Source organism: Bufo gargarizans, chromosome 2 (genome assembly GCF_014858855.1).
Source record: "Bufo gargarizans isolate SCDJY-AF-19 chromosome 2, ASM1485885v1, whole genome shotgun sequence".
Classification (NCBI taxonomy): Eukaryota; Metazoa; Chordata; class Amphibia; order Anura; family Bufonidae; genus Bufo; species Bufo gargarizans.
Window position 1 is genome coordinate 610,915,395 of NC_058081.1, and position 21,322 is coordinate 610,936,716.

The 21,322-nt window shown below is 47.2% G+C and overlaps 1 protein-coding gene and 4 non-coding genes across 5 annotated transcripts; all 5 read left to right on the plus strand.

The window, feature by feature from the left end:
• The first annotated feature begins 12,339 nt into the window (after positions 1-12,339).
• On the plus strand, positions 12,340-18,411 carry HSPA8 (heat shock protein family A (Hsp70) member 8). The gene is made up of 9 exons (XM_044282027.1): positions 12,340-12,491; positions 14,123-14,329; positions 14,413-14,618; positions 15,137-15,289; positions 15,987-16,542; positions 16,776-16,978; positions 17,205-17,403; positions 17,609-17,841; positions 18,038-18,411. Exons 2-9 carry the CDS (start codon positions 14,125-14,127, stop codon positions 18,221-18,223), a joined length of 1,941 nt encoding a protein of 646 aa, XP_044137962.1. The 5' UTR covers positions 12,340-12,491; positions 14,123-14,124; the 3' UTR covers positions 18,224-18,411.
• On the plus strand, positions 15,325-15,423 carry LOC122929799. The gene has a single exon (XR_006388019.1). It is a non-coding gene; the product is annotated as a small nucleolar RNA SNORD14 (small nucleolar RNA).
• On the plus strand, positions 16,612-16,710 carry LOC122929800. Its single transcript, XR_006388020.1, has one exon. It is a non-coding gene; the product is annotated as a small nucleolar RNA SNORD14 (small nucleolar RNA).
• Positions 17,431-17,529, plus strand: LOC122929797. The gene has a single exon (XR_006388017.1). It is a non-coding gene; the product is annotated as a small nucleolar RNA SNORD14 (small nucleolar RNA).
• LOC122929798 lies at positions 17,874-17,972 on the plus strand. Its single transcript, XR_006388018.1, has one exon. It is a non-coding gene; the product is annotated as a small nucleolar RNA SNORD14 (small nucleolar RNA).
• Positions 18,412-21,322: the final 2,911 nt, after the last annotated feature.

The window sequence follows — 21,322 nt, forward strand, 5'->3', positions numbered from 1 at the left end:
AACCGGGAAAGGAGGTCGGTGGTCATGGAAAGATGAGACCTGAGAAGGGATGGGTTCTGCGCCATGATAAGGATATCGTCGAGGTAAATTATCATGCGCACCCCTCTGCTGCGGAGCCAAGACACAACCGGTTTCATCACCTTGGTGAAGCACCAAGGAGCCGACGAGAGACCGAACGGCAGGCACGTGAAACGCCAAAGCTGGTCTCCCCAAGGAAAGCACAGCAGGTCCCTGGAAGACGGAGCCACTGGAACCGTAAGATACGCATCTTTGAGATCCAGTTTGACCATCCAGTCGCCCGGCAGTAGCATGTCTCTCAAAAGATGGATGCCTTCCATCTTGAAATGCCGATATTGAACCAGTGAATTGAGGGCTTTCAAGTTGATAACTGGGCGCATCTGGCCGCCCTTTTTCTGGACCAGGAACATGCCGCTGATCACCTCGGCGGAGTGATGGGGGGCGGGTTCTATTGCCTCTTTGTGGACCAACTCCACCAGCTCCCTGTGCAACAGTCGTAGCAACGGGCCGGGTAGGTGTATGGGGTGGGGGGCAGGCAGCTGGTTTGGTGGAGCCACTAAGTCTATAGTGAAACCCCTGACGGTTTGGAGCACCCATTGGTCTGAGGTGATCTCGGACCAGGCATGGAAAAAGAAACGGAGTCTGCCCCCGACACAACCTGTTGAAGAAAGCAAAGGTGGAATGGTTTGGGCACTCACCAACTGGTCGGCGATAGGAGGGAGCTCCGCGGTAACTTCTGGACCGTCCTGAAGCGCCCCTGGACGGGAAGAAGGAGGGCTGGTGCCTGGGATCCTGGAGGGAGGATCGATAACTGAAGGAGCCTCGTCCCGTCCCGCGGGAGTGGAAATCAGATCGGCCGGACAGACGGCCCCTAGAGCTGCCGGCCCTACTGGAAAAACGGTTGTTAAAAACACGTTTCATAGATGTTTGGGCTTTATCCAAAGCCGTAAAGGCCCCGACGTATCTGCCCAGCTCTTTGATAAACGAGTCTCCAAACAAAAGACCCTGGGCATTCTTGCCCGACTCGGACAATGCTAGATTGGAGAGCTTTGGCTCCACCTTCATCAGGATGGCCTTACGCCGTTCTATGGCTAGGGACGTGTTTACGTTGCCCGCGATGCAGATGGCCCTCTGGACCCATCCCGCTAATTCGACCGGGTCAACAGGTCTGCCCTCCGCTTTGGCGGACTCCGCCATGTCGAAGATCCTGGCGAGGGGACCTGTGATGTCCAGGAGCTTATCTTGAACGGCCCGCAGAGCGGAATCCAACCCTTTCTTTGGGTTAAATTTGGTCTTGGTGAGGAATTGGACCATCTTCGGGTCCACTGTAGGCGTCTCACACACCTTATTGGGTATTAAAGGGCGGGGGCATTCCGCGCGCAATTTGTTGCGGGACTCCTTACTTAGAGGAGTACGTATTTTTGCTTCCAAGTATTGTGCCACCTGAGTGGCTGGGAGCCATTCCGCAGAGCGGGGATGATGGAGTTCATCCGGGTTGAAAAGAGGAGCGCCCAGGGAGTCGACCAGGAGGTCGCCCGGTAGTACCTGGTTTTCGTGTGTGGGTATCGCTGGGGTGGGCGGTCTGGGGTCAGGGAATAGGTCAAGAGGATCAACCTCAACGTCCTCAAGCTCCTCTAGAGAGTCATACAGCGACTCGTTCTGAGCCTCCTCGTTCGATTCCCTTTCGGAATCAGACCGTGGCTCAGGCATAGTCCTGGCCGTTTTCCATGCGCGAGGTCGTTCTGCCTGTCGCGTGCAGGCTCTTTTCCGCGGGACAACCGCGTGGTCACGTGATGGATTACCATCGGTTCTCGTAGTTCTGGAGGCAGATGGCCTGGCAATGTCCAACGCTGGGTCCGGAACGGACCTAGTGGGATGTGCGCATAAGGCCTGAGAAATGGATTGCGAGAGTGCTGAGGACATAGAGCCCATGGCAGCCGTGATCGCATCCGATATAGACTGCTGCAGCGCAGCATTTTGCAGCCCATGAGGGTCGTCATTGCGGCTGGGGGCACCGGAGGGGGTAGGGGGGGTAATAGGGGCATCCTGCCTAGAGGAGGAACTACGGCGAGACATCTCTGCAAGTGGTGGGAGTTAGTCACCCCAGACCACAGGAACTGGCACACCTAAAGGAAAAGGAAAAGGAAAACCAATGAGGGCCTGCGCCTAGATAAGGTAGAAGGGGCGTCTATGGAGAAGACACTTACCGGAGTAACGAGTGTTAGGGGGAGCTGGGAGACTCGTGGGGAAAGGCGCGCAGCTCTGCTGTGGATGCCGAGATATCGCGGGATCTCGGACGGGCGCAGGCGAGGGCGGGACGCGAGGTGCAGCTGCCGCCGATAGATAAACTCCCAAAAGATGGCGGCCGAAGTCTCGGCTATCGCGAGACTTCGGCCGAGCGCAGCAGAGGGAAAAACCAAGATGGCGACCGAAATCTCGCCGAACGCGAGACTTCGGCCGAACCGGAGAGCGATGCGGAGGACACACACCGGGACGCCGAGAGGTAGGAGGACAAGGGAGGGGGCGGCGACAAAGGTGTTGGGGGTAAAGCGCAAGAGAAAAGGCGCGGACAACCAAGTGGTAAATGTTGTCCCGCAGGAAGAAAAAGGCAAACTCTAAAGGAGTAACGTTGTCAAGGCAACTAAGGGATTGAGCGCGCAAATAAGATAAGCACAATTCAGAAAAAACAATCACAATAAGCTAAAAACATCCTATAAAATGAACACTGAGATAAAGGGTACTTATCTGCTAAGGTAGCAGCAAAGAAAGAGGATGGTCCCAGGGTGTAGAGACATTATATACTGGGATAGTGGGGAGGAGTCAGTTGCTATGGTTTTTTCTTTTGATTGATCTGTTCATTCTTTGCTGCTATGGTAACAGTAAAGAGAGTTAATGCAATAGGAGCCTCCGTGTCTTGTTATAAAATTGAATATGCGCTTCCGGTCATCCAAATCACGTCGGGGAAAAGCTTGCATTACATGTGGAGATAATGCAGACCCTTCATCTGCCATGATTACAAATGGAGTGGCTGAAGCAGAAGAACCGGGTAGTGGTCTCGGCTCTGGCAGGCAAGTTGGTTGGCGCGAAGCCGTTCGCCCATTCTAGAACAGAAGATGCGGGTGTCAGCTGTGCTTCCATAGGCCCCAATATCAACAATAATAAATCTGTAATCCACCAAGGCCAACAGCACAACAGAAAAATATTGTTTGAAATTAAAATATTGTGACCCTTAGTGAGGCGGCTTCTTTACACGAATGTGCTTGCTATCCAATGCCCCTATGCAGTTAGGAAACTGCACAGATTGATAAAACCCGTCAGCACATCTAAGCCAATCTTCTGCCTTGGGTTGGGGCATCATCACATCTCTGAGTCGCTGACAGATAAGTTGACATGTGTGACAGACGATCCCAAATATGGTTGAGATTCCGAGCATATACTCATGATACAATAAGGCAAAAGAGTTACCAGTGGCAAGGAACCTGTGAAGAGAAAAAATACAATTATCAGTTCATGGATGCTAAAACATCACATTAAAGTTTAAATTAAGGATAGACAAAAAAAACGTACCTCAACGTGACTAGAAGTCTTTCTTCAGGTGAAATGCTGCGCCTCATGTTTGTGTCCTGGAAAGTAAGCAACATATCAAAAGTACCAACTGACATACGGCAGTAACCCTGAAATTTATCAGGGTGCTGCCGTAAGTCAAAGTATAATGTATGAAAGTGGCACTACTGTAGGCGCTGGGAGACAATGGGATGAACCCACTGCCTCCTCCTTCTCGGTTCTTCAGACAGCATAGCTGACTGCCGTCCAAATCTCCGAGAAATTAGCCAATACTGAAGAACCTCTCATACATATGCCATGATAAACACAAAGAAGAAACAGATGCCGACCAAGCACAAGTTTCCCACAAAGCTCTCTGCGTAGTCAAAGCAAGAGAAAATGGCGCCAATGCGATCATGTGACCAGAATTTATACCTGTCACCTTTTTTCTTAATAAAGTCACCTATCAAATCTTTATATATATTTAAAAAAAAAAAACGGATTCACAAAAATACGGAAGACAGAAGACAGAGGAACGGAAGACTTGAGATCCGCAGTTTTGCGGACCGCAAAAATAAATACGGCCGTCTGAATGGACCGTATGTTTTGTTTCGCACCCGTTCATTTCAATGGGGCCACAAAAGATTCGGACAGCACACTGTGTGCTGTCTGCATCCGTCTTCCATTCCGCGGCCCCGCAAAAAAAATAGAGCATGTCCTATTCTTGTCCGCAATTGTGGAGCATACACGGGCTGGTGTCTTTGTTTTGCGGATCTGCAATTTGCGGACTGCAAAACACATATGGCGGTCTGAATGAACCCTTAATCAGCAGGGGTAGAGGGAGTCGGAACCAAAGGGGTTGTTTCATCTCAGACAATGGGGGCATATCGTTAGGATATGCCCCCGTTCTCTTATAGATGCGGGTCCCAACACTAGGACCCGCACCTATATCGGGAACGGAGCCCTGCAAGGTGGTGGCTGGAGGACTCCGGTCCGGCCACCACCAATCACTGTCCCCATAGAAGTGAATGGGAGCACACTGCACATGACCAGCCACCGCTCCCATTCACTTCTATGGGCCCGACAGAAATAGCTGAGCAAGTGCTCAGCTATTTTCTGAGGCTCCATAGAAAATTAATGGAGGAGAGCTGCACTTTCGGGGCTCCGTTCTCGACAAAAGTGCAGGTCCCAGCGGTGGGACCCACACCTAAAAGACAATGTGGGCATATCCTAGCAATATGCCCCCATCATGTGTGATGAGACAACACCTTTAATGGCCTATCCCGAGGTTACACCTTCATTATGCTGCAAAAAGCTAACGGAAATTATCGTTTGTGAAGACTGACAATTTCGTCCATTGTCAACCAGCCAAATCTGAACAATCATTTGCCAGTGTGCGCAAGAACCAGGAAGTTCATTTTTTTCTCCCCAAAAACTAACCCCTGGTTGTCAGACAGTTTAGGACTCTTTCACACAAGCAAGTTTTCCATCTGGATGTGATGCGTGTAGCGAACACATAGCACCCAGACTGAATCCTGACCCATTCATTTCAATGCTCTGTGCACGTTTTTCATGCATCATGAAAAATCGCAGCATGTTCTATATTGTCGTTCCGTATTAGGACTGTATACAGAACCATTCATAAAAAAAAACGGAAGGTACTCTGTATGCCTTCTATTTCCGTTCTGTTCAAAGATAGAACATGTCCTATTATTGCCCGCAAATCATGTGGCTCTATTCAAGTCAATGGGGCTGTAAAAAAAAACTAACGGCTACAGAATGCATCCGTATGTCTTCCGTATCCGTTCCGTTTTTGCGGAACCATCTATTGAAAATGTTATGCCCAGCCCAATTTTTCTAGGTAATTACTGTATACTGTATATGCCATGCTTCTGTTTCCGATCTGCAAAAAAACGGGAAACCAAACAGAAAAACGGAACGGAAACACTACTGAAACAAAGAACGGAAAAACTGATCCGTTTAAAACGGACCGCAAAACATTGAAAAATCCATACGTTCGTGTGCAAGAGGCCTTAATAGGACTTGTGTGAAAAACAGAAGGCATCCGGATGCAATGTGTTTCTCACTGATGGTTTCTGGAGATGTTGTGTGTTAGGCCGCTTGCGCATGAGTGCAGGTGAACGCACATAATCATTTCTGCACAAATTTCCTTGTGGATTTATGTGCATTTCTGCAGCATATCCGCACCAAAATCTGCAATTTGTAATTGCGGATTTTCGTGCACATTAGATATGGTTTGCCGCAGATCTTACTTTTCCAAGATTGAAATCCACAGCTAAAGGCCTCATGCACACGACAGTATTTTTTTTCTGTCTGCAAAAAGGGGTTCCGTTGTTCCGTGATCCGTGTCCGTTTCTGTGTCTCTTCCTTTATTTTTGGAGGATCTCCAGACATGAAGGAAAGTAAAAAAAATATCTAAGTCAAGTTTGCCATGCAAATGATAGGAAAAAACAGACGCGGATGACAATCTTGTGTGCCTCCGCGTTTTTTCACGGACCCATTGGCTTGAATGGGTCCGCGAACCGCTTTCCGTGAAAAAAATAGGACAGGTTATATTTTTTTGACGGACTGAAACCACGGATCACGGACGCGGGGACGACAAACGGTGCACTAGCCGAGTTTTCAATTGGTCCGCAGAAAATCACGAAAAACGGAACAACGGACACGGAATGAAACAACGGTCGTGTGCATGAGGCCAAAACTGCAAACATAATTAACTCGCTGCAGATTTGGAAATCCGCAATGCGGGTCAATTTCCGCACGGAAACAATCCGTACATGGGATTTGTGTAATCTCATACCCTTTGCTGATGCGTTACTACACTGCGGGTATTCCGCTCGGGAATCCACTTGTATTCCGCAATGTGGCCTTATTCTTGGTTTTCTTCATGAAAAATGTATGCAATCCAGATACAATCCAGATAAAAAAAAGACACGCTATGCGTGTTTTGATGTGTGTGTATGGCCAGTTTCTAATTTCTGTTGAATTAAATTGGGGCTGAAATGATTAATCGATTAAATTGAGTAATTTGACACAAGAAAATCCTCAATGCAAATTTTCGAAGGTTCGTTTGTGTCATGTGACCACGGAGCAGGAGTGAAGTGCTTGCTATTACTCCCGCTCCGTGGTCTCCCGCTGCGCTTGGAATACTCACCTTTCCACCAGGGGTCCTCCGGACACTTCACAGCACGTCCATGGTCCTGTGCTGCACTGACCTCCTGACGTATGCATGCCGTGACCTGACGCGCTGTGTGACGTCAGGCGGAACGATGGAGTGTCGGCGGCCCCCCTACTGGAAAGGTAAGTTGGTGAAACCGAGGGGGTGGGGGCACAACTAAGGCCGGGCGCTTGCACTGCAAAGCGTCATAGCAACCAATGACGCTGTGCAATGCGGGTGTCAGGAGGAGCAGGGCAGAAGAGACTATGGCACAAGGGGGGAGAGCTGATGGCACAAGGGGAAGAGCTGATGGCACAATGGGGGGAGAGCTGATGGCACAGTGGGGGGAGAGCTGATGGCACAAGGGGGAGAGCTGATGGCACAAGGGGTAGAGATGATGGCACAATGGGGGGAGAGCTGATGGCACAGTGGGGGGAGAGCTAATGGCACAAGGGGGAGAGATGATGGCACAATGGGGGAGAGATGATGGCACAATGGGGGAGAGATGATGGTACAAGGGGGGGAGAGCTGATGGCACTGGGGGGTAGAGCTGATGGCACAGTGGGGGGAGAGCTGATGGCACTGGTTGGGGAGAGCTGATGGCACTGGGGGAGTGGAGCTGATGGAACTGGGGTAGGGGAGAGCTGATGGCACTGGGGTGGGGGAGAGCTGATGGCTCTGGGGTGGGGGAGAGCTAAAGGCACTGGGTGCGGAGAGTTAAAGGCACTAGGGTGAGGGAGAGCTGATGGCACTTGGTGGGAGAGAGCTGATTGCACTGGGGAAAGGACCTGATGGCACGGGTTAAAGCTGATGGCACTGGGGGATAGTGGAGCTGATGGCACTGGAGGGAACGGAGCTTTGATGGCACTGGGGAGAACTGATGCACTTGGGCTGATCGCACAGTGGGGAACGAAGGGTGTTGGGGACTAATGGCAGGGGTCTGATCAGTTTTTATAAAGGAAAACACTCTATTAATTCATTTTTTCTAATTAGATTACTCGATTAATCGTAAAAAATAATTGATAGAATACTCAATTACTAAAATAATCATTTACTGCAGCCCTAAATTAAATACAATAAAACAACCAGATACTGATTATTAGAGCAGAGACACTTGGTTACTGCTATAAATAAAATATGAAGACAAAGCAAATAATTTCTACCATATTCATCATATACAGCAATAATTTTAGATTTTTTTTTAATTTACAGATGGCAAATTGACATCATCATTAGATCTGGTAATCAGGTACTGTAGCAGGCTGTGTGTCTGCAGCAGTAAGATAAAAGAAGAGGGGGGCAGGGAATTCACAAAGGAAACAGGATAGTTAAGTGGGAGGGGGAGAATGTTCTCGGCAGGAACATCTTCCAGCCCTTCTGTGCAAAGAACATACTAGAAAAGCGATTTTACAGGAAATAGAAAAATCCTTAAATAAAACAAATCTTATCATTATTAAATGTAGTGCACAGCAAATGTCAGCTGTGTTTACCAGTGATCATTATATGCAATAAAAAAGGGGAAAAAAGCATTGCTGACGAGCGTACTGGAAACCTAAGATGCATCTACATGTGTATTTTTACTACCAAATTACCCTGGTTTCCAGAAGTACCTATCCTATAAGGGGCCATGAAAAAAAAAAAAAGGAAATTACTCTGTGTGCATTCCGTGTCCGTATGCCTGTTCTGCAAAAAAATACAACATGTCCTATTTTATTGTCCACATTAGGCTACTTTCACACTTGCGCGCAGTGTTATCCGGCAAGCAGTTCCTTCGTCGGAACTGCCTGCTAGATCCGCCGATCTGGATGTGACTGAAAGCAATTGTGAGACGCATCCGGATGCGGATTCGTCTCACAAATGCATTGCAGGAACGGATCCGTCTCTCCGCTTGTCATGCGGACAGACGGATCCGTCTTGTATCTTTTTTAACATTTTTACTGGTCTTCGCATGCGCAGACCGGAAGGCCGGATCCGGCATTCCAGTATTTTTAATGCTGGATCCGGCACTAATACATTCCTATAGGGAAAAATGCCGGATCCGGCATTCAGACAAGTCTTCAGTTTTTTTCGCCGGAGATAAAACCGTAGCATGCTGCGATTTTATCTTTTGCTTGATCAGTCAAAATGACTGCACTGAAGACATCCTGATGCATCCTGAACGGATTGCTCTCCATTCAGAATGCATGGGGATATGCCTGATCAGTTCTTTTCCGGTATAGAGCCCCTGTGACGATACCCTTACGGACAAGTATAGGACTGTTCTATTAGGGGCCGGCCATTCTGTTCCGCAAAATACGGAATGCACATGGCCGGTATCTGTGTTTTGCGGATCTGCAACTTGCAGATCGCAAAACAACGGTCGTGTGCATAAGCCCTAAGGCTGGGTTTACAAGCTATAGACCATGAGTGGCTGTTTTTTCAAAGGGGAAAATGGTGAAAGTCTCAGAACCATAAACCTTTGCCAGCTTTAGGAATGTTAAGTGAGAAGCAGACGCTGGAAAGGCAGAGTTCACACCACCGCTATATATTTCCGTTAGTGGAGCAGAACAACGGAAATACCAGAAGTGGAGGAACAGGCACCTTACTGATGGTGTTCTTTTACATGCAGGACTTTTTCACCAGGTCTTTTTGACGGTGAATGGAGCCTCCCGTGTAGATATGAACTCAACTTCACTTGTCAAAAGATTTTTTACTATTGTCCTCTTTAGAGGATTCAAGCACAAACTAGGGGTTGTCTAGCCATTAATATGGATGACCTATCGTCAAGATAGGTCATCAATATCTGATTGGCGAAGGTCCGACTCCTGGCACCCCTGCAGATCAGTTGTTTGAAGAGGAGGCGGCTCTCCATGCGAGCACCACTTCCTGTTCATTACACTGCACTTTATCTCGGAAGTACGGTGTATGGCCTCATGCACACGAACGTTGTTTTGGTCCACATCCGAGCCACAGTTTTTGCGGCTTGGATGCGGACCCATTAACTTCAATGGTGCCGCAAAAGCTGCGGACAGCACTCTGTGTCCGTGGTCCGCAATTTTTTTTTAACCTGTCCTTTTCTTGTCCATTTTGCGGACAAGAATAGGCAGTTATATTAATGGCTGTCCGTGCCGTTCCGCAATTTGCGGATCCGCAAAACACACAACGTTCGTGTGCATGTAGCTTAATGACGAGTACTTGCGTCATTCACTTGTTATTACATTACGTCGCTGCTCCACAGGAGAAGAGGCATAGTGTCGCCTCCTCGTCAAACAGCTGATCAGCAGCGGTGCTGGGTATCGTACCACCACCAATCTGATATTGATGACCTATCTTGACGACAGCTCATCAATATTAACTGGTGGATAACCCCTTTAAAGGGGTTGTCTAAGGAGAAGCAAATCGATTTTTCTCAACAAGAGTTCTATACCTGTGAGGGGCTGTCCCTGCAGGTGAAGAAGCGCCTACCTACCGCCAGACATCTAACCCGACCCTGACAATTTCGCTTCTTCACCATCCATAATTCTGGGCCAGTGCGCGACAGTCGATAACTCTGACACAAATTACACCAACAAGGGGGGAGATTTATCAAACTGATGCAAAGAAAAACTGGCTTAGCTGCCCATTGCAACCAATTGGATTCCATCTTTTATTTTTCAGAGCTAATTTGGAAAATGAAAGGATTAACTTGATTGGATAATATACCCCATGACGTTATCAACTTTTTTGCGAGTTCGCAAGACGCATTAAAGAACGAGACTTAAGCCTACTGACAACCCTCCGGGGTCAGACAGGTCAGTCCCGAATATCAGTGCATGTCCTGATACTGTATCTGCACCATAAGGAGGAACGTGATGGTGAAGCAGGGAGCTGTCAGCATCCAGCCTTTGCGCTCCCCAGCAAGCGCAGTGCAGTGATGCCATCATGCCTGCTGAGCGGGGGAGTGCACAGGCCTGAGCTCATGCCATGACTAAGATTTTCCTGATCGAAACGTGTTGACTATAAGATACATTTGGACTGTGGAGATAGACAGGGCTGAGAAATTCCCATATGGTGCTTGGTTGAGGGTATAAATTGCATGGTGTGACCAGACAGACCATTATGCTATACTGTTCCACATCCAGTAATTTTGGTGTCCATTTACATTAGTAGTAACCCTTTTGTGAGGCAGCTGTCGTTGGCGAGATATTTCTTCTATGTGATGTCACATTATGCCGCCCTGTTCTCCAGTAGCAGGAGGTGATGACCTGATGTCCTTGGCTGCTATTGGTGGACACACTACGTGCCATAATGTTTTGCCTAGGAGCCGTGGAGACCAGTGGCAGAGGAACAGAGATGTTTTAAGGCCTCAAGCACACAAGTTACTACGCATGCATTCCGTTTCCGTATGTCCGTTCCGCAAAAAAATAGAACAGTTGCTAAGTGGGGGAGTGCACAGGCCTGGAAACGTGCCATGCCATGACTAAGATCTTCCTGATCGAAACGCGTTGGTATAAGATACATTTGCACCGTGGAGATGGAATTTTAATTATTTCTACAACAAAGCATGAAGATTTTATTTCCTGTACTGGACATCTCTTTCTTTTGGACGTTATACACACGGGCTGGAAAGGCACAGAGAGCAATGTAGAAGGTGCTGGCATACGATACCATAACCTTTTTTAGCTGGGATCATTGAGAAGGGGACAGTATGTCCGAATAACTACTGTGGGGGGGCACAAAGGGCACTAGCGGGCAGCATTTGTAAGACACTGCTGTAGACCCTCCTTGGGTTTTTCAGCAGTCGGAGGGTATGGCGAAGGACACTGCCTGCCACTATACCACATGTTACTGCTGTATCCGGTAAACAGCCACATCAGCTTGGGTTTTGGTTGCAGCTGCTGCCACCATGCGCCTCCCTGGCCTTATGTACAGCCTTCTGAAACAGAACCCATTTCCCCTCAACATAATATAGCTTCATCCTAAATGTCACCTATTGCACGGTATATAGGTCAACACAAGAAAACGACCTCCGTGCCTGTACAAATGCAGAGAGCTTGAATCGCCTCATTACACAACCGTCTCCTCAGACCCGCCACATGGAGAACGTTTACCTAGCAACTAAACCTCTAGCTGAACGAACGCCTGTGATTGGCTGACGATTGAAGCAGGAAGAAATACCACGTGACTTTACCAACCTTTCACACAACGGCCAAAGTGAAGTCCATCCCAGTAAGAAGGAAAACTCGCCATTTTTCTTTAGGGCAAAACCAACTTTATTACACATCTCTAACCATAGTAACATCAGTTACAACGAACCACGAACCATTATCAGGTGGTGCTATCTCTAAGGTTTTATTACGATCCCTATTTCAGAAGTACACCTTTCCTCACAACACGGGATTGCCCAGTTTTTCTGATATTTATAAAACTACTAAAATGTCCGTGCCGCTGTTTATTTCAGCTCTCCGTTTACAGCGGTCAGGCCCCAAATAAAACAATAACCTAAGAGTCTCTGAATGACTTAAAGATGGCGGCGGTCACCCACGGCTCACAACGAGTTAAACCGGCTCAATGCGGACATTAGAATGTTCCAGAAGATGACGACGGTTTGGGTCAGATGACTAAATGCAGCGCAGTGATTGGTGGAAGGGCGGTGACGTCACGCAGAGTTCTGGAAGCTTCTCGAGCCCGATAAAAGGGCGCCGGCACTATCACTCCTCCTCATTTTACCAGCAAGCAGCTCGGAGACGGCGAGCAGCTCAGACAAGACAGAGGAACGTGTACAGCAGCGCAGGTAATGTGGAGGACATTGAGACATTGTGGGGGTTCGGCTCGGGATATATGTCCTTATCGTTTCTTCACTTGTGGGGCGGTATTTTCTGCATAATGTGGAGCTTTACCGTTCATTCTCGCATTACTGGCGTCCATTGCCTGTTTATTCTAGAACTAGTAGTGTGAATGAAACTGTAGTGGTTTAGTCGTTAATTTGTGGGTTATTAATGGGTTAACTGGCGTGGTGTCACGTGGTCTGTCGATGGTAAAATGGCGGCTGCTCGGCCATTTTGGGTTGAAGGCTCGCATGTTGCTTGCTGTCTGTCCTCTCCTGCCCTATTGTGTGAGCTATAGCCTGCCCTGAGTATGCGTGTAGGTGGCAGTCACGTAGGGCTGCCCAGGACTAGGCTCAGCATGTGTTCTTAATCTGCTCAGCTCCTTCTGTTCTCTAACCTGCTGTACACTGCATTGTCATGATGATCTAATGGGCTTATCAACCCTTAGGGTGCAGTATTGGGTCAAACCCCTGCTTACTGCCCCCACCACCTTGTTGCTAGTCCTGTGCACCTTGGTGTGTACCTGGGCTGCTGCTGCCATGCAACGCCTGGCTGTAATGGTGGCATGTCCCCCTGTCACAATGGTTCATGGGATGCATGTTATAGGCTGCTGCTGAACACTCGACCCTGGCCAAACTGGATGTTAACTAGACAGTGGGGGAGGCTAAACTCTTGGTGGGGAGCAGCTGCTCTTTGCATTTCTGGCAACATGAGGGGGCAGACTAAAATGATCCACTATACTGATCTACACTGACATGGTTCTACCTGCTTCATCTTTAAATGGGTATTCTCATCTGAGACAATTGGGGGGCACGTTGTCAAGTGTGGGACCTGCATCTATATTGAGTACAGATCAGGCAAAGTGGTGGCTGGAGGACTCTGGTCTGGGCCCCCCCCCCCCCCCCCTATGAATGCGAGTGCACCACCCATGACCAGTCGCTGCTCCCATTCCGTTTTATGGGCCTGATTGAAATGGCCAGGCCAGTGCTTTGCTATTTTCAGCTGCCCATAGAAATAAATGGAGGGTGCAGTATGCCATCCACCACATGTCTGAGAGGTGCAGCTCCCACTACTGGGATCTACATCTCATACAATGGGGGCATATATCCTATCAATATGCCCCATTGTTTCATATGAGAGCCCATTTAACGGGATTGTCCTGGTTCAGAGCTGAACCCGGACATCCCTCCATTTTCACCCCTGCAGCTCTGATGCTCTCCTTTGCTCTGTGACAAATTGTGCAGGTCAAAGGCCTTTTTTGGAGATCCGGTGACGTACCGGGGCTCTCCATGAGGCTGCCAGGAACCCCGGTGATGTCACCGACACTGATGGGTGGGATTTAGCTCTGCCCTAGCCACTAAAACGGCTAGGGCAGAGCTAAAGCCCATCCCTCAGACCCGGTGACTGGTAGTGTGTTGAAAACAAGAGCCTGTGCCCTGAGCAATTTAGCTTAACCCGGACAACCCCTTTAATCATTTAGAAGCTATGACCGTTGTATTACTACATAAGCCTTCAGCCCTAACCTCATCCAATACTGCAAAATCTACAAGACTATTAGTGCTGCTCTGTGTATAATATTCACTTGTGGTTCTTTCAGAAATGTCTAAGGGACCAGCAGTTGGCATTGACCTTGGCACCACCTACTCCTGTGTGGGTGTGTTTCAGCATGGCAAGGTGGAGATTATTGCCAATGACCAGGGCAACAGGACCACGCCCAGCTATGTTGCTTTCACAGACACCGAGAGGTTGATTGGTGATGCTGCCAAAAATCAAGTGGCCATGAATCCAACCAATACAGTGTTTGGTAAGTTGAAGATGAAAGCAGTCGTTCTTCAGTGACACTGTCTCTGGGTAAAGTTGCTGATTGGTGTTTGGGTTTGTTTTTAGATGCCAAACGACTGATTGGGCGTAGATTTGAGGACTCTGTTGTACAGTCTGACATGAAGCACTGGCCATTTGATGTTATCAGTGATGGTGGAAAACCAAAGCTCCAAGTTGAATACAAAGGAGAGACCAAGTCTTTCTTCCCTGAAGAGGTTTCCTCTATGGTCTTAACAAAGATGAAGGAGATTGCAGAAGCTTATCTTGGCAAGGTGAGTTGGCTAGTAAATTATGGTGGTTAATGAAACTACCTTCTGATATTTTGGTGGGCCCCCATGATCTGAAATGTGGTGGCCTTATTCCAGTATGGCTACTGCCCTTCCCATTGAACTTGATTGCAACCTGGCAGTTTACTGTCTTGTATAATTGGGGGACTATTCATACCACTGTTTCTGTCAATCCTCAGAACAGGCCATATGTAACTGGCTGTTTCAGAATGGGGCTGAAACTACCAAACTATCTAATGCATGGAGCTGGTAACTGCAGCTCTTCGGACAGGAATAGCAGTGCTGCAGTTACGAGCTCTACCCACTCCAGTGCATGTGTAGCTCTGGTGCAGGAGGCTTATAGCAGGAATGTGGGGTGCAAACTTCGGACATCTGATCAGATACTGAAGGCCTAAGATTTCTTCATAAACTAATTAGAATGGTGTTGCTCCTTCAGAGCTGCTCTAGACTAACAGTGTGTAAATAAAGCTTCTTTGTGAAATGTAATTTACTTTATTTTGCAGACTGTGTCAAGTGCTGTGATCACTGTCCCAGCCTACTTCAATGATTCCCAGCGCCAGGCTACCAAGGATGCTGGTACCATTTCTGGGCTCAACGTACTGCGTATCATTAATGAGCCAACTGCTGCAGCCATTGCCTATGGATTGGACAAAAAGGTAACCTTACATGCTATGTTGAATTACCATGTGGATCGCTGTGATGAACGTTTCCAACGCCATTCGTAGTTTCCACCAGACCAGAGCTGTGAGGCTCATGATGGTTCTAGTACCTTCCTTGGATGTCTGAGCGATCCTCTTGGTACTTTACTATCCTTGCATAAACTAGTGCTAAACACAAATGTATGGTGTGGCATTTTGTTCCCTGTAACTATAGTCAAGCACTGACTTATAAGCAGTGGAGTTTAAAGGGGTTGTATAACTTCAGTATGTGGCATTTATCATGTAGCGTTAATATAAGCCACTTACTAATTTATTATCTATTACCCCCTTTGCTGGCTGGATTCACTGATCACATTATACACGGCTTGTGTCCATGGTTACCCTGCAATCCATCAGTGGTGGTCATGCATGCACAATATATCACCAGAGAGGCTGATGCTTTTTTATTTTTCTATATTGTGCAAGCACAACCACCACTGGATTGCTGGGTGGTCTGTAACCATGGAAACTGTATAAGGTGATAAGAAATGACTAGGAGGCAACATGAATAATACATTAGTGAGTGCCTGACTTTCTCCACATGAATGCCACTTGCTGAAGTGAGAACCCCTTAAACATTCTATGAACAAACGGCAGCAAAAAAAATCTCTTGCCCAATGATTTCTGGTGTTCTGACAATCTGTCTGATTCACAGGTTGGAGCAGAAAGGAATGTGTTGATCTTTGATCTCGGTGGTGGCACTTTTGATGTGTCCATCCTGACCATTGAAGATGGAATCTTTGAAGTAAAGTCAACAGCTGGTGACACCCATCTGGGTGGTGAAGACTTTGATAACAGAATGGTGAATCACTTTGTAGCCGAATTCAAGAGAAAGCACAAGAAGGACATCATTGATAACAAAAGAGCTGTTCGCCGTCTCCGCACTGCCTGCGAGCGTGCAAAGCGCACTCTGTCATCCAGTACCCAGGCTAGCATAGAAATTGACTCTCTGTATGAAGGCATCGACTTCTACACTTCAATCACCAGAGCTCGCTTTGAAGAATTGAATGCTGATCTCTTCAGAGGAACCCTGGATCCAGTAGAGAAGTCTCTTCGTGACGCTAAGCTTGACAAGTCACAAATCCATGACATTGTGTTGGTTGGTGGGTCCACGCGTATCCCCAAGATTCAGAAGCTCCTTCAGGACTTCTTCAATGGAAAGGAACTGAACAAGAGTATCAACCCTGATGAAGCTGTAGCCTATGGTGCAGGTAGGTCTTTAAAGCAGGGTATTCTATATACAAGTGTTGTTAATTTAGCCTCCATGAAACTGTGGGGATTCACAATGATGAATGTTTCCAAAGCCATTCGTAGTTTCCACCAGACCAGAGCTGTGAGGCTCATGATGGCTTCAGTACCTTCCTTGGATGTCTGAGTGTCTCCCACCCTAAATGTATAAGTTGTGTACTGGTAATGAAATATCTAATGGACTGTTCGTTTCCAGCTGTTCAGGCCGCCATCTTGTCTGGAGACAAATCTGAGAACGTGCAGGACCTCCTTCTGCTTGATGTCACTCCTCTGTCTCTGGGAATTGAGACTGCTGGTGGAGTCATGACTGTCCTGATCAAGCGTAACACGACCATTCCCACAAAGCAGACACAGACCTTCACTACATATTCTGACAACCAGCCAGGTGTCTTGATTCAGGTGAGCATCCAGTATATCCTCGGAGTATTGTCTGACTTTATAGCAGCATAGGTGTTCAACCTGTGAACCCCAGCCATTGAGAACTATTTCCTGCATGCCCTGGCAGCTGTCTGACAGGCCATGCTGGGTTCTGGTAATGTGACATCCAAACATTCATAGGTTGTGAACCTGTGAAGGACCTCACTGGCTCTTGACATTTATATATGCTCTGTATGCTTATGTTCAGGTATATGAAGGTGAGAGGGCCATGACCAAGGACAATAACCTACTGGGCAAGTTTGAGCTAACTGGCATTCCTCCAGCTCCTCGTGGCGTTCCTCAGATTGAGGTGACATTTGACATTGATGCCAATGGTATCCTAAACGTGTCTGCTGTGGATAAGAGCACTGGCAAAGAAAACAAGATCACCATTACCAACGACAAAGGTAAATGTCTTTATTCTTTCCTCTTTTCCGCTGTGATGAACGTTTCCAAAGCCATTCGTAGTTTCCACCAGACCAGAGCTGTGAGGCTCATGATGGTTCTAGTACCTTCCTTGGATGTCTGAGCGGTTTAATCTGTAAGCTCCTCATGTTAGTAGCAGGTGCATTAGATGTGTATAGATTACATCAAGCTTTTTTCCTCCTTCAGGTCGTCTCAGCAAGGAAGACATTGAGCGCATGGTTCAAGAGGCTGAGAGGTATAAGGCTGAAGATGAAAAGCAGAGAGACAAGGTTTCCTCCAAGAACTCTCTGGAATCCTATGCCTTCAACATGAAAGCAACCGTTGAGGATGAGAAACTCCAAGGAAAGATCTCAGATGAGGACAAGCAGAAGATCCTGGATAAATGCAATGAGATTATTGCTTGGCTGGACAAGAACCAGGTATGCCTAAAACTGGGTCCCAGGTTATGCAGTCGCTGTGATGAATGTTTCCAAAGCCATTCGTAGTTTCCACCAGACCAGAGCTGTGAGGCTCATGATGGTTTGAGTACCTTCCTTGGATGTCTGAGCGACAAATGCCTCTGATTAATGTGAATGGTGTGCAATGCCTGGTTTAACTTTTTTATTCTCCTTTCAGACTGCAGAGAAGGATGAATTTGAACATCAACAGAAGGAACTTGAGAAGGTCTGTAACCCCATCATCACTAAGCTGTACCAGAGTGCTGGTGGCATGCCAGGAGGAATGCCTGGTGGCTTCCCAGGAGCAGGTGGTGCTCCATCTGGTGGTGCTTCATCTGGACCCACAATTGAGGAGGTCGACTAAACATTGTCTAGAGATGCATTCCTCTAAACTCCTAGGACGCAATTGTTTTAATGGCTGTTCCAATTAATTCCCATTAAGTTTACTTTGGGGCATTAATACTTGAATTCACTCCATCAGACATGGAACGTCATTGCACTTTACCTGTACTGTAACAAACTGGTCCAGAGAAATAAAGTTATTTAACTGGCTTCTGCTTCTTGTGTTTTGTTGGATTAACAAGGCAACTCAGAACATGTCTTATCTGTTAAGAGAAACTCCTGAGATGGGATGTGTTCTACATGAAAAATCCCCCCTCCCCCTCCTGCCCATGTTGCTGGAACACCCATATGTATATCCTACATTAATGGAGGGACAGAACAGACATGAATGTTCCAGAATCACTGCTGCTTGGTGATGGTTAGTAACTTACAATGTCAAAAGGGTGTGCAGTGTTCTGCAGACTTAAGTACACTCTTTATTCCTGTTGGTTTACCTGCACTGTTCCAGCACCTAGGCATCAATGGTGTGCAGTGGGGACACGTCCCTATAATGTGCTGCTCGGTGGATGTCTGGATCTAGTTATTCTGTGACACCCCCCCCCCCCCCCCCCCCGTTTGTACTGAGGAGTTGTTGCCAAAGTCCTTGTAATACAATACTTGGACCCAAATTGCAAGCGGGGGCATGTACATGGAACCACAGCTTCTCCGTGCTTGAGCACATGTACTTGGAGGTATCCTGAAGCTCGCATGCCTCTAGAAAACCACTGTTCCATGGCTGTAACCATTCACTGGTCATAGCAATGTAGTGTCCCTGAACATGTTTACACTGCCTGGCTGTGTCAGTGGGGAGGGCTGAGCCTTTAGGTGTAATATTGCACCTCAAGGTTCATCTGCATATATTAAACCTTGTGCCCATACATTGATGCCTGTACCCAATGCTCGTCTAGAGCAACACTCAACCAGGGACAGGTATTAATCACCTGTCCTCATACCTACTTGGTCTGTCAGCAGTTTTGTAATACCCCCCCCCCCCCCCCTAGCTAAAACCCCCTTAAAGGGGTTGTCCAGGTTCAGAGCTGAACCTGGACATCCCTCCATTTTCACCCTGGCAGCACCCCTGACATGAGCATCGGAGCAGTTCATGCTCCAATGCTCTCCGCTAAATCGCACAGTGCAAAGTCATTTTTCTGAGTTCCGGTGACATACCGGGCTCTCTATGGGGCTGACAGGCAGCCCGGTGATGTCACCGGCACTGATGGGCGAGATTTGGCTCTGCCCTAGCCAGTAAAACGGCTAGGGCAGAGCTAAAGCCCGCCCCTCAGAGCCGGTGACATCACCGAACACACTGCTGGGTGGAAGTTACCGCCCGGCAGTGTGTTATTGAAAACACAAGAGCCCGTGCCCTGCGCGATCTAGCGCAGGGCACCGGAGCGTATCGGAGCATGAGATGCTCCGGAGGGCTGCCGGGGTGAAAATAAAGGGTATTGTCCGGGTTCAGCTCTGAACCCGGACAACCCCTTTAATGACCAGGCCACTTTTTACACTTCTGCACTACACTACTTTCACCGTTTATTGCTCGGTCATGCAACTTACCACCCAAATGAATTTTACCTCCTTTTCTTCTCACTAATAGAGCTTTCATTTGGTGGTATTTCATTGCTGCTGACATTTTTACTTTTGTTAATCAAAAATTAATGTTTTTTTTGCAAAAAATGACTACTTTCAGTTGTAAAATTTTGCAAAAAAAAAAAACCACCTCCATATATTCACTAAATTTTTTTGTTCTACATGTCTTTGATAAAAAAAAATGGGCAAAAAAAAACATGGTTTGGGTAAGTTATAGCGTTTACAAACTATGGTACAAAAATGTGAATTTCCGCTTTTTGAAGCAGCTCTGACGTTCTGAGCACCTGTCATGTTTCCTGAGGTTCTACAATGCCCAGACAGTAGAAAACCCCCACAAATGACCCATTTCGGAAAGTAGACACCCTAAGGTATTCGCTGATGGGCATAGTGAGTTCATAGAACTTTTTTATTTTTGTTACAAGTTAGTGGAAATTTTTTTTTTCTTACAAAGTCTCATTCCACTAACTTGTGACAAAAAATAAAAACTTCCATGAACTCACTATGCCCATCACAAAATACCTTGGGGTGTCTTCTTTCCAAAATGGGGTCACTTGTGGGGTAGTTATACTGCCCTGGCATTTTAGGGGCCCATATGTGAAGTAGTTTGCAATCAATCTGTAAAAAATGACCAGTGAAATCCGTAAGGTGCACTTTGGAATGTGTGCCCCTTTGCCCACCTAGGCTGAAAAAAGTGTCACATCTGGTATCGCCGTACTCAGGAGAAGTTGGGGAATGTGTTTTGGGGTGTCATTTTACATATACCCATGCTGGGTGAGAAATATCTTGGCAAAAGACAACTTTCCCTTTTTTTTTAATACAAAGTTGGCTTTTGACCAAGATATTTATCTCACCCAGCATGGGTATATGTAAAATGACACCCCAAAACACATTCCACAACTTCTGAGTATGGCGATACCTAGATGCGCAAAGGTGCCCAAATTCCATTTAGGAGGGCATTTTTAGAAATTTGGATCCCAGACTTCTCATGCTTTAGGGCCCCTAAAAAGCCAGGGCAGTATAAATACCCCACATGTGACCCCACTTTGGAAAGGACACCCCAAGGTATTCAATGAGGGGGCTGGCGAGTTCATAGAATTTTTTTTTTGGGGGGCATAAGAGCGGAAATTGGTGTTTTTATTAGGTTTTTTCCTCAGTCACTTTCCGCTAACTTAAGACAAAAATTTAAATCTTTCATGGACTCAATATGCCCCTCAGCGAATACCTTGGGGTGTCTTCTTTCTAAAATGGGGTCATTTGTGGGGTGTTTGCGGAGACCCTCAAATGCCAGGGCAGTACAAACATTACATGTATGGCCAGCATTAGGAGTTTCTGCTATTCTCCTTATATTGAGCATACAGGTAATGAGATTTTTTTTTTTTTCCGTTCAGCCTCTGGGCTGAAAGAAAAAAATGAACGGCACAGATTTCTTTCGCATCGATCAATGTGGATGAAAAAATCTCTGCCAAAAAAGAGGGGAAAGGAGTCTGCCAGGACA